The sequence below is a fragment of the Sceloporus occidentalis genome, unplaced genomic scaffold (genome assembly GCF_023333645.1).
Source record: "Sceloporus occidentalis isolate IW3139 unplaced genomic scaffold, rSceOcc1.0.p SCAF_5, whole genome shotgun sequence".
NCBI lineage: Eukaryota > Metazoa > Chordata > Lepidosauria > Squamata > Phrynosomatidae > Sceloporus > Sceloporus occidentalis.
The window spans coordinates 163,908,822-163,920,837 of record NW_028316985.1 but is presented as its reverse complement, the minus strand read 5'-3'; the positions used below and the strand labels follow the sequence as shown (position 1 = coordinate 163,920,837).

Below are 12,016 nucleotides of genomic sequence, written 5' to 3'. Positions count from 1 at the left end.
ATTTTTGACCCCTGAGGGGGTCCTAGTGGCCACAAAAATTGCCATCAATGGCCACTTTACTCACCATTAGTCTAGAGTTGCCTACATACCATAAAGAAACAGAGACCTTATGGTGTTATCACAGCAACTGTGTCATGTTCTAGAAACTGTTCAGTGCATTTAACAGAATCTTGATTATGTACATTGATTTCATGATTAAGCATTAGAGATATAAGTACAGTACAACCCCTATATCCACAGGACTGGTACCCACAGTTTCACTTATCCTACTCTGAAAATATACATCTCTCTAGGCATCTGGAGATCCTTCAGCACATCTCTATGCTCAACTTTAATAGGAAATATAGGGTACACTATTTTCCACAATTTTCAATATAAATCTGAGAGCATATCCTGTGTGGATGAGAAGGGTTGTACCATAATTTCTTACACCAATGGATTTTGAAAGGCACAACACCGTTTATCTCATTTGACAGGCCTTTGATCAACAGCATAGGCTTATGGAATGTGACCCAAGAATTAGACAACAGTGTTTCCCTCATGTAAAAATTGTCCATTGTTTTTGAAACTCTAAAGGCAAATAATTTCCATCACCACAAAAGAATCAACACACATGCAAAATAGTCACTCTTTGCATCAGGGATTAGCAATGAACAGTTTGTAGGTTACATATGTGTCTCTACTAATTCCTGGGTCCTCATCCCACACCACTGCTGGGCAAGAAGACATGTTTGTGTGTGCCAAAAATGAAAAATCATATTCCTAGAAGTCTGTAGAAAGGATGACTCTCCTATATAGCCAGGTATGCCCTTTTTAAAAAAAAAAACCAAGTAAGCTTCTAGTCCCGTGATGGCAAACCCGTGGCATGGGCGCGGTTTCGCCAGGCATGGGGGGCGAGGGAGAAGGCGGAGACAGCGGGAAGCCAGAAAATGGCGCCTGGGAGTAGGAGACAGAGGTGCGTGCGCGTCTGTCTCCTCCTCCCAGCCCTCTTCCCTCCCGGCTTGCCTTGGCTTGCCGGGAAAGGCTCCGCAGAGCCCTTTCCCGGCTAGCGAATGCCGAGGAGGAGGCAGCTGGGACGGGTGCCCAGCCGCGTCCTCCTCCTTCCAGCTTGGGAGGAAGCCTCGGCCTGCTCCCAGGCCGGGAAAGAGCACGGGGGCCGCCCGTCATCGCGGCGATCGCCGCGGTGCCAAGGGGCCTCCCCCTCCTCCCGGCTTGGGAGGAAGCCTCGGCCTGCTCCCAGGCCGGGAAAGAGCGCGGGGGCCGCCTGGCATTGCGGCGATCGCCATGGTGCCAAGCGGCCTCCTCCTCCTCCGGCTTGCCTTCGCTCGCTGGGAAAGGGCTCTGCGGAGCCCTTTCCCGGCGAGCGAAGGAAGGGCGAGGGCCCTTTCAGGGGCCTGCAAACGCCGGGGGAGGAGCCAGAGGCCCCTGGAGGGCAGAAGCCCCGCCCCAGCACCCACCCCCCATCCTGGGGGTAGAAGCCCCACCCCCGGCACGTGACCTCAAAAAGGTTCACCATCACTGTTCTAGTCACTTTTAGGGGGAAAATATATAAAAGACAAAATTTTTGCTCTATTACATTGTTGGGGGGACTTTAAAACTGGCCTCCTGGCTCACCAAAGTTATCTACGGTGCATTACAGATGGGCCCATGAGGCACCGTCATTACGCACGAGGGGCGGCGCTTCCTCACACGCATAATGACTACATCAAAATGGCCGCGGTCATCCCACACGGCCGCCGCCATTTTGACGTAGCGGATGCTCTGCGTCCACACGTTGCGTGGCAGGAGTGATGCCGCGAGTGCATGACTAGTGCCTCGCGGCGTCTCTTCCGGGGCCGAGGAAGGAGCGCAATTTTCGCGCTCCTTCTTTGCTGCGTCCGGGAACCGCACGGTTTGGATGCTGCGGTTCCCGGACACAGCAACCAGCAGCGGCGCAAGACTGCCCCTTCTGGGCCGTCTATAACGCTCCTAAATCTGCTTGTACTACAACAAAATAGCTGCTGGTACTATAGTAAATTGTATGGCAAGCAGGGCAGAATTGGACAGCCATGCTTCACCATCCCAGATACTAGATCATAACAAAAAGTAGGAAGGTGAATTCCTAAGGTTGTACAAAAACAAATATTTTATTTGTCCAACATACTTTAAACAGTGGAGCTCAGTAGAGTGAGGAACCTATTCTGGGTTTTAATCTGAATTTGAAAGCTAATGTCCAAGGTACTGAACTCTATCTCCAAATTAGGTTCATCACTTTACAGTTCAAACTAAAACACAGAGTGGATTCATTCTGACACTGGAGCCACCAGCTTCCACTGATTTTAAAACGCACTTCTCCAAAAGCACTTAAAAGCTCATCACTGGATTCTCTGGTGTGCTCTATAACTAAATGGATCATACTAGCTACAGGCCTGGATGTCACTGCTTTCAACACTACAGTTAAAGCCAAGCAAAAGGAACAAGCTGCCAGTTATACCACAGGAAGCCCAAGATGGTTTTGTTGACTTGGCATGGAAGCTCACTAGAACAAAATATGTGCAAATGTGTGCCAAACATTCATGGCAATGACTGCTCAGTGCTTGCCAAAAAGCATGAGGGATGCTTTACACATGACTGCAAAAAAGGATGCTTCATCCCTTAACATCATGTTTGAGGCAGCAGGGGCACAAGTCTAACACAACAGGTATTCATACAGCAAGGAGCTGTGGTTTTCCGTGATTTCCTGGGAACTGTACAAGTGCCACAAACATGAGAGTGTTCATAAAAAAGCATGTGCAGAAAGCAAGAAATTCTGTTTCTGGCATCTCCAGTTAAAAAGATCCCTAGGTACGACAACTGGGAAGTCTTTGACAGCTGAGAGAAAGAAGCAGTGATCAGTGACAGCAAAACTCCCATCAAGATAGCCTCAAGGGAGAGGGCCTCAGAGGAGGTTTCTGCACACCAACTATCATGGAAACAAATGGGGAACCCCTGTGGGCCACATCTGGTGGCCAGAGGATCTTCTCCTCTAAAATTGCGAGACTGAGCTGTATGGACCAGTGGTTTGATTTGGTACAAGGCAGCAGCATCTGTTTCTAATTAACACATGAAGCCGCTTCAAGCCACTGGGAAACAAAACCTTACTGTATTGAAACTTGTACCAACAGAAAATGTATATAAGCAATTATTTTTTTTCTCCCATGCAACAGATACATGCTCTCATTTCCCCGTTCTCTCAGCCAATTTATGGCAAGCATCCTTAAAATGTCTGTGGAAGAAGACACATGTTTTTAATGACAACTTATAAACACTCACAGGAAGCAGCAGCCTCAGTCCATATTAAGGCATTTACTGTCCATTTGCAGCTGGGGATTGAGGGGAGGGAGACCTCACACATGAAAAATATTAATGTTTTCCCCAAATCATTAGAAAGCATTCACCAACTCCTTTGTTAATCTATAGATAAAATGCACTCACCTGCCCAGAGTTTGGAAGTAATAAATCAGAGTAATGATGGGTGGTTTATTTGCCTCTGAAAAAAAGGGTGTGGAGTGCAAGTGGCAGGGGAGGCAGCATGGCATAGTGGTTTGAGTGGTGCACTAAGACTCTGGAGACCAAGATTTGATTCCCCACATGGACATGAAATGCACTGGGTGACCTTGGGTAAGTCACATGCTCTTGACCTCAGAGGAAAGCAAAGGTAAACCTCTGATCTTGCCAAGAAACCCCCATGATAGGTTTTCCTTATGCTTTGGGGTCACCATAAGTTGGAAATGACTTGAAGGTACACAACAACAACAACAACAACAACAACAACAAGCAGGTGGCTGCAATGTTAAATTGAGTATGAATATTAGAGCCAGCAATGTTAAATTAGGACTGCAGAGGCATGAGTTCATACCCTTTCAGGGTCATGAAGACTTGTGTGCAACCTTGGCCCACAGTCTATTTCTCAGCCTTACCAGGATTCAGTGTGAGCCTGGGGCAAGGAAAAGCATTTGGGGTATACTTTCCCACCCACAGTGTAATGACACATTACTTTTCAAACAGATTAATGGGAACAAATTACTTTTGAAACCTTAGACTTCACATACTTTTAAGTAACTTTCCATGTTCTGCATTCACATGTGGGAGGAAAACCAAGAGGCAAGCAATAACCTTATTGGCTAAGGTTGCTCAACTGAAAAACTGGTTACCTACTTCAAAAGGGCATTTAATTATAATGCCTCATTTATCATATGTTTCTCCCAATCTTCCTCCAAAGAGCTTAGGCTGATGAACATACATTTATTCTATTTTATCCTCACAACATACCAATGATGCATGTTTAAGCAAAGAAATGGTGGTTGGCCCAAGGTTGCAGTGCACTTGATGGTTAAGGGAGAATTCTAACCTGGGTTTCCACAGCCTAGACCTAATGCTACAGTTTGCAGGTAGGCAACCTTTGCCATTAACCCTAATTTCAAAAGCCGTCTACAAGAAGTCCAGCGTGACTAGATGTCCTCATTTTTCAGGACATGTTGTACATTTCAACCTTTTGTCCAGGAGGAGAATCAAAATGTCTTCCATTTTGAGCATGACTAAGAAGCATGAATTTATATTTAGATGAATGTTTTTAGCTTTTATTTTGTAACACCTTCAATTTTTCTTGAATGTCCTACATTTGTGATGCCTTGTCCTCCTTTGTGGTTACCCTGATCAGACCTTTGGCAAGGACAGTATTACTCTTCCCTAGCAGCCTTGTCGAATCAGGAAAAGAGAAAGGCACAAGGAAGGTGTTATCCACCCACTTTTGATTCTGGCCAAACCCACCACTAACTTTTGGCCCTGCCCACGATCAACATTCACTAACAATAAATTATTCAGTCCTTGATATAAAAAACAAGTTCTTCATTTATGAAGAAAAGTAATCTGTTTTGGTCTTACAGCTGCATCAAATATGCAAGGAGAGCAGGGTATAGAATATGTAGTCTTCCACTTATTTCTGCTACACTAGAATGCATACAGGGATTTCTACCCTAGATTTCTTCTGAACATCTAAATTTTTTGTCAAATAGGAAACTTCTGGCAGTGGACACCTTATTGTTTGGAAACCCACTACTTCATGGGAAGACTGTACAGTGGGCCTTTGGTGTTTGATTCCAAGACTCCCCATGGATAGCAAACTCTGTGGATGCTGAAGTGCTTTTAAATATAATGGCATAGTAAAATTATTATCTTACATAAATGGCAAAATCAAGGTTTGTTTTTTGGAATTTATATATATTTTCATATAATACACACACACACACACATTTTCAAGCCGTGTATGGTTGAATCTTTCAATGCAGTATCCATGGATATGGAGGGCTGACTGTACTATGTGCCCACCTGAATGAAAAAGTGGCTTTAGTATTTATTTGTTTCAAATATTTGTAAATTACTTTTCTGCATGCCATGAAAATATACTACAAAAATAGAACAGGGACAAAACATTATTTTAAAACAGACAAAAACTGTTTTTAAAAGCCAAAGGCATGTAACAAAACAGTTCCAATTTGATGGGCTGTCAGAAGCTCAACAGAGAATAGAACCAGTCTGAGAGAGAGATAGTCGTCTGAAGTTCCTCATTCAAATACTGTAACTAATTTAGTCCTAAATCATCTTGAAGAAACACATGTGTTAAGGATATTCAAAGTCCTTTCTAGAGGATGCCAGGTGCCTTTTGGGCACTGGCTCAAGTTCTTGTCAGAGGCATAGTTACAACTGTGAGCTACAGCTTTCTCAGCACTTGAAGCAGAAGAGTGCACTAGGCAGGGATCCAATTTAAACAAGCATTTATTCAAAGACAAAATTAAGTCATGAATAAAAAACAGAGAAATTCAACAAGCATTGGTCAGATATTTATTGGTTACAATGAAAAAAGCTGTTGGAAGCCCACCACACTTGTACAAATAAGTAAGAAAGTTCAAGTGGGATCATTTGGAGATCCTGGTATGAGATGTGGATTTTTTTAAAGGGACTACATTACTTTCACAGGCTAAAAATGTGGTTTTCCAAGTACATGTTTATTTTTATCTTTTCCTACCAAAATGTTGCATTTTCTAATTTTACATAAAACTAAACATCTATGTGCTACATTTAAAAAGAACATAAATACATTTTGTATGCACATGTGTGCATGTCTTCAAGTCGCCTGACAATTTATGACAACCCCACAAGTTTCACGGGGGTTTCTGAGGTAAGAAATGTTTAGATGTGGTTTGACATTGCTTCCTCTGAAGTACAGCCTACCATCTGCATCAACAGACCTGGTATTCTTTGGTGATCCCCTATCCAAGTACTGACCTTGCTTAGCTCTCAAGGTCTCAAGGTGGTGCCTTTTGGGGTATTTAGGATTTTTCTCCAAATGTTATTACAAACAATTACTAAGTGGCTAGCACTGGGCTCAGAAATCACAGTCTGTAAATGGAAAACTTTGAGAATAACATCATTTCCCCACTAGCTCCTACAATGAACATCTAGTTAACTGGCATGAATATAAATAAATGGTGTGGTTTTGGTCTGGAAAATGAGTGAGGCAGTCAGGAGGATTTTTTTCCAGGTGGGTTTAATTTTATAAAAAACAGTATCTCTAAAGGGCATGGGTGGAGATGTAATGGAGGTTGGAGGGCCATTTCTGGCACCCTCAACCCTGAGTGTGCCACACCATATCACCATAAATGGGAAAGTGCCAGACGTATGGGAAGGGAGAACCATGTGGACAACAAACCAAACAAGATCCCCCCTTACTACAGGGGAACAACACTGTAATAATATGAGTAAGAGCTTAGGCACTCTCTTAGTCAAGGTCTTTATGAAGTATATTTATTCTTTTAAGGATTTAAATTTCTGGGAATGGGACAAACGTTCTTACTAGAATGATAAGATCTTGTTAAGAAGATAAATGGATTGGATATTGAGGATTGGAACTCCACTACTCCCCTACTCAGTTTAATGAGAATGTGGAGTTCTGCTTTAGAGTTCAGATTTTCCATATGCTCTATACTAGTAATGTCACTATGATTATAATAGTGTAGTGTTTTGAACATTGGACTGTGACTCTGGAGACCAGGGCTCAATACCCAATTCAGGCATGGAAACCAACTGGGTCACCATGAGCAAGTCACACACTCTTAGCCCCAGGAAACTCATGATATGCTTGCCTTAGGGTCACCATAAGTTGAAGGCACAAAATAGCAATATAATTTTTAGAAAGTCGTACAAATATTTCCTGGCCAAAATGTGTAGTTTTTAGAATAAAACTTATAAGTTACGCATGCTGAGACTCTGTCTCTCTTTAACACCCAGCTAGCATTTAAGCCAGGCTGCTGACTGCAATCAACCTGGCTTATAATTTAAAAAATTAAAATTAACTTTACAAGTGCTTCATAGCTGCACAGAATTCAAGTGACCCAATTCCCTAAAAATGATACCACCCGTTAAATTAGCAATGCTTTACTCTGGAACCGTTTACCCAGATATTTTTTCTGTTACACAGCTTTTTTTCCAAAGCCTCTTGTAATATTTGCTGCTCTTCTCCTCACTAACAACAACATAAATAGATCCAGATGTGAGTGAAACCACAAAAGTGAAAATTCATCCATTGTTAAATTTGGCAGCAAAGGTAAATGTTCACAAAACATGAAGTGTTCCTCCTTCAAGGTACAGCTGGAAATGTTGCAAGAAGGGCCCTATGTCAGCAAGGCATGACAGCAACTCCTCTCTCACTTTCTCCCAACAGCCACCATTACTAGTAACTTGTAATAGGCTTATTCTCCTTGAATTTGTCTAATGCTTTTTAAAGAAATCTAAGTTGGTCTGCGAGTTCCAAATTCAATGGAAACAAATTTTGTAGATGAACTATGTATTATTCCTATTGTCTGTCTTGGATCTCCCATTAAATCAGCTTCATTTGATTTTTTCTGATTTTGATATTATGAAAGGATAAAAAACCTCCTCTCTACCCAGTTTCTCTGTAACATGAAAAACCAATAATGATATCCCTCCACTGAAAAATTCTGGGAGGTCTAAACCAAAAGGGTACATTTCCCATGCTATGATAAAAATACAATGGATGTTTAGACAAGACAAATGTCACACAATTAAAAAAATTAGGCCTGTTACAGACAGGCCAAAATAAAGCTGCTTCGAGTCACTTTGGAGGTATGGTATTTCAATGATGCCAAAAGCCACACCAAAGCTGCACTCCAGTCATTAGGACCAGAGCGTGGCTTTGGTGCGGCGTTTGGACTCTTAGGATGCATGCATCATTGAAATACCATACCTCCAAAATGACTCGAAGCAGCTTTATTTTGGCCTGTCTGTAACAGGCCTTAGTTAATAGTTTATGTTACTCATTCATATACACTCAGATTGCACATGGCAACCCATACAAAATCTATTCAGGAAATCTAAACTAGTTCTGAACATCTTTAATTGTCAGCATTCCCTAACCTCCTAAAACTCTGTCCATTACAAACACATGCAAGCTGAGAAATCTATGGGCCTGTACAGATGGGCCAAAATAAAACTGCCTTGAATTACTTTGGAGGTATGCTGTTTAAATGATGATATGTCCTAAGAGTCCGGAAGTTGCGCCAAAGCCACGCTCCAGTCCTTAGGAGTCCAGACTCTTAGAATGCATGCATCACTTAAACAGCATACCTCCAAAGTGCCCCAAAGCAGCTTTGTTTTGGCCTGTCTGTATGGGGCCTATATTAGCAATCCTCAGCACTTTCAGAGTACCATTTACACCCCTGAAAGTGCCAAAAAGAAAAACTGGTGACAAGTTAAAACAAATTAAGTTTGTAGTCCAGGTGAAAAGGATAATTTAATAGAGGGTTAAAATACTTGCCATGGATTTTTTGGGATTCTGGGTCATCCACACTGATTGCAATGATCTTCCAGTCAGTTTCACCTTCATCAATAAGACCTAGAAGTCCAAGGACTTTCACCTGAATGACCTCACCAACTGTACGAACCTGAAAGCACAGAAAATCTCTGAACTTAGAAACATGTACTTTTCTCATTTATATTAAAATCCATATGATATAGTGATTCTAGAGTGTTGGACTGAGACATGGAAAATCCCATTGAGCCATGAAACTCACTGTGGACTCTTCTGCACAAGCACTATTCTCGCAACAGTCGAGCAAGCAATAATATTGCAGGGGGAGGGGGCACTGACACCATGTCAATGGCAACTGCACAATTGCCCCAGGAATGACATTTCACACCTGATTGCCAGGTCATTCACAGGTTTTCCCGATGACTGAAAATGAATAGTTTGGGGACAGGGCATCTACGGGTTGAATGTGGTAGCATGCAATAAGTTTCACTAAAACCACTTCCCAGTGAAATCATGGTTTAAAAGCCGCATGTAGTAAAGTCCTGTGATATTCAGCCAGGCAAACTTTCTCATTCCTGCCTCAGAGGATTGTTGAGGATAAAAGGGAGAAACAGAACCATGTGCACCACCATGAGGTCACTGGAGGAAAGGTGGAATATAACGATAATTAGATGATGGTGGTGGTGATAGTTGCCTTCCAACCAAATAAACTTATAAACTGCTTCTACTGGATATTTTTCTGTTAGACAGTTTCCAACAAGGGCTTTGCTATTTGGGCCTAAAGGCACTAGATCCTGTCTTATCTCGGAAGCTAGGCACGGTCAGTCCTGGTTAGTACTTGGATAAGAAACCAACAAATACCAGGTGCTATAGGCTAAAGTTCAGAGGAAGGAACTGACCAAACCACCAAAAGTGCCAAGAAATGAAACATTGAGCCTTATTACATGGAGGTTTTTGCAGCTCAGAACCGACGTGACTGCGGGTCAAATGATGCAAATTCACACAATAACGTGATGTGTTATCACACATGATTCCTTTCTATGGGGGCTCCTTCCTTGGCGCTTCCCCAGTGATTCCAAAGTGACCCCTCATTTTGGTGAAATCAGTAACAAGCGAATTCACAGAAATCACTTCCAAGATCACTTTGATTTCACTCCGAATTGGTCTGGTGTGGAATGCAACATTGCTTCTGCTCTGGTACACCACCGCAAACCCCCCGGGCTGCAAATTTCCCATGATGCAGCGCTGCAATTTCCTTTTGGTGGTCCTTTCACTTTCAGGGCAACTTTCAGGGCAACTCATTTTTTGGGAATATATATATGTGTGGATGTGCGTGAATGTAAATATACAGATATGAATCTATTTATCTATCTATCTATCTATGTGAGTGTTGAAATTGCTGAAATGGAAGGGAAAATAAAAAAGGGGGATGAAGAAGACACAGAAATATTCAGGAGGCAAATATTCACGCAATCACACAATTACACAAAACAGGGAACAAGAACTTGCGCCCCTTTTCACCCCAGAAACGTACAAGGTCACAATGCGTTCAGACCCCCACTGAGCAAGTGCAAGGGTGCTGAGCTGAATCGTTGAATCTCACCGGTGTGGTAATACAATTTGCACTCACTCTGCTTTGCTTGAATCTGCATCATGTGACTTGCCTTGGATTCGATTCCTCCTCAATTTGGAAGGACAATGTGAGGGCAACCAGGTGTGATAAAACATTCACATTATAACATGAATTCGCATAGCTGAACCAGGAGTCACCCCGGATTTGAGCTACAAAAACCTCCGTGTCACAAGCACCATTAAATGAATGTCCAGAATAAAACTTGGTAATAATTAAGACAGACCTGAGAACCAATTTCACAGACATCAATAGGATCATTGTCGCCACAGCATCCTGTATTGTCATCTTTATGATTGGGATCTTCCCAAGTCTGTTGCAGGAAAAGAAAAAAGAAAAAGAAAAGATCAAAAAATTAAGATAATTGTTTTCCTTGTTATTAATCTGAACAGATTACTGAAACTTTGAGGGCCAAGAGCCAGGTCCCTTGTATGGTTTTAGTGACTATAATCCCCCTTAAGAGAGCCAATGTGGGGTAGTGGTTTGAGCATTGGGCTGTGTCTCTGGAGTACAGAGTTCAAATTCCCATTTAATCATGGAAAGACTGGGTGACCTTGGGCAATTCATACTTGCTCACCCTCAGAGGAAGACAAAAGCAAACTCCCTCTGAACAAATCTTGCCAAGAAAACCCTGTGATAAGGTTGGTCTAGGGTTGCTGTAAGTCCAAAATGACTTGAAGGCACATGGCAGCAACAACAACAACAACAACATAATCCCCTGGCATCACCACTGCATAGTAAAGGTTCAGTTTATTTGTAGGAGATGTGAAAATCCTGGGGACTCCAAAAGTTATTTATTTGCACCTCCCAGTATTCTCCACCATTGGTTGTCCTGACCAGGGCTAATGTGGAGGGTCACACATTTTCCATGCATTTCTTTCTTTCTTTCTTTCTTTCTTTCTTTCTTTCCTTTTTATCGATGGTGTTTACATATCTCCCAAACTGATACACAACTACAATGCTAAATGTCATGGTGCCATCCCATGGATTCTTGGGATTGGCAGATTAGGGATGGGTATTTAAAATTCTCAGTCTAGTGTCTCACCAAAGTGCAATGCAGGATGCCAGTACTACTTTTAAAAAAGGTCCTTGAGGTAGCTGCAATGGCAAGTTTATCTGCCTTCGCCTTTTTTTCTGTTCTGCTGTCACACACGTTCACTTAAGGATTCTGGAGGCAGCTATTATTTACCTTGCCTGTTGTAAGAAGGCACACACAGTTGCAGGAGGACTGGTTAGAGCAGAATCCCATTCTTTCCCAACTTAAGCTTTGTTGGATTTTTTTACTACAGATATCTGTGGCAACTCAACACTGTAAATATATGTTTTAACAACTCTGCTTTACTGCTTTGCTAATTATGCTGCTGCCAAAAAGCAAAGGGCAAGAAGAAAAAGAGGGACTGGCAGTATAACAAAACTTTGTAAAAAGGAACCTCTTTTCCAGAGCCTTTGTTAACTAAGGTTTGTATTGGGGGAGGGGGGGGGCATAGTTATTTACCCATGGTCTACAACAATCCTGGATGACTTGCATTTCCAAATGACAG

At 42.3% G+C, this 12,016-nt stretch overlaps 1 protein-coding gene across 3 annotated transcripts in view; it reads right to left on the bottom strand.

The window, feature by feature from the left end:
• LOC149313082 (inorganic pyrophosphatase-like) overlaps window positions 1-12,016 on the bottom strand; it is a 48,690-nt gene that overhangs the window by 24,600 nt on the left and 12,074 nt on the right. For all 3 annotated transcript variants that reach the window (XM_089526032.1, XM_089526029.1, XM_089526031.1), the window contains 2 exons: window positions 10,702-10,788; window positions 8,852-8,978 (listed from right to left, as the gene is read on the bottom strand). In XM_089526032.1, the coding sequence (XP_089382158.1) occupies window positions 8,852-8,978; window positions 10,702-10,788 (214 nt within the window). The remainder of the gene's footprint in view (window positions 1-8,851; window positions 8,979-10,701; window positions 10,789-12,016) is intronic.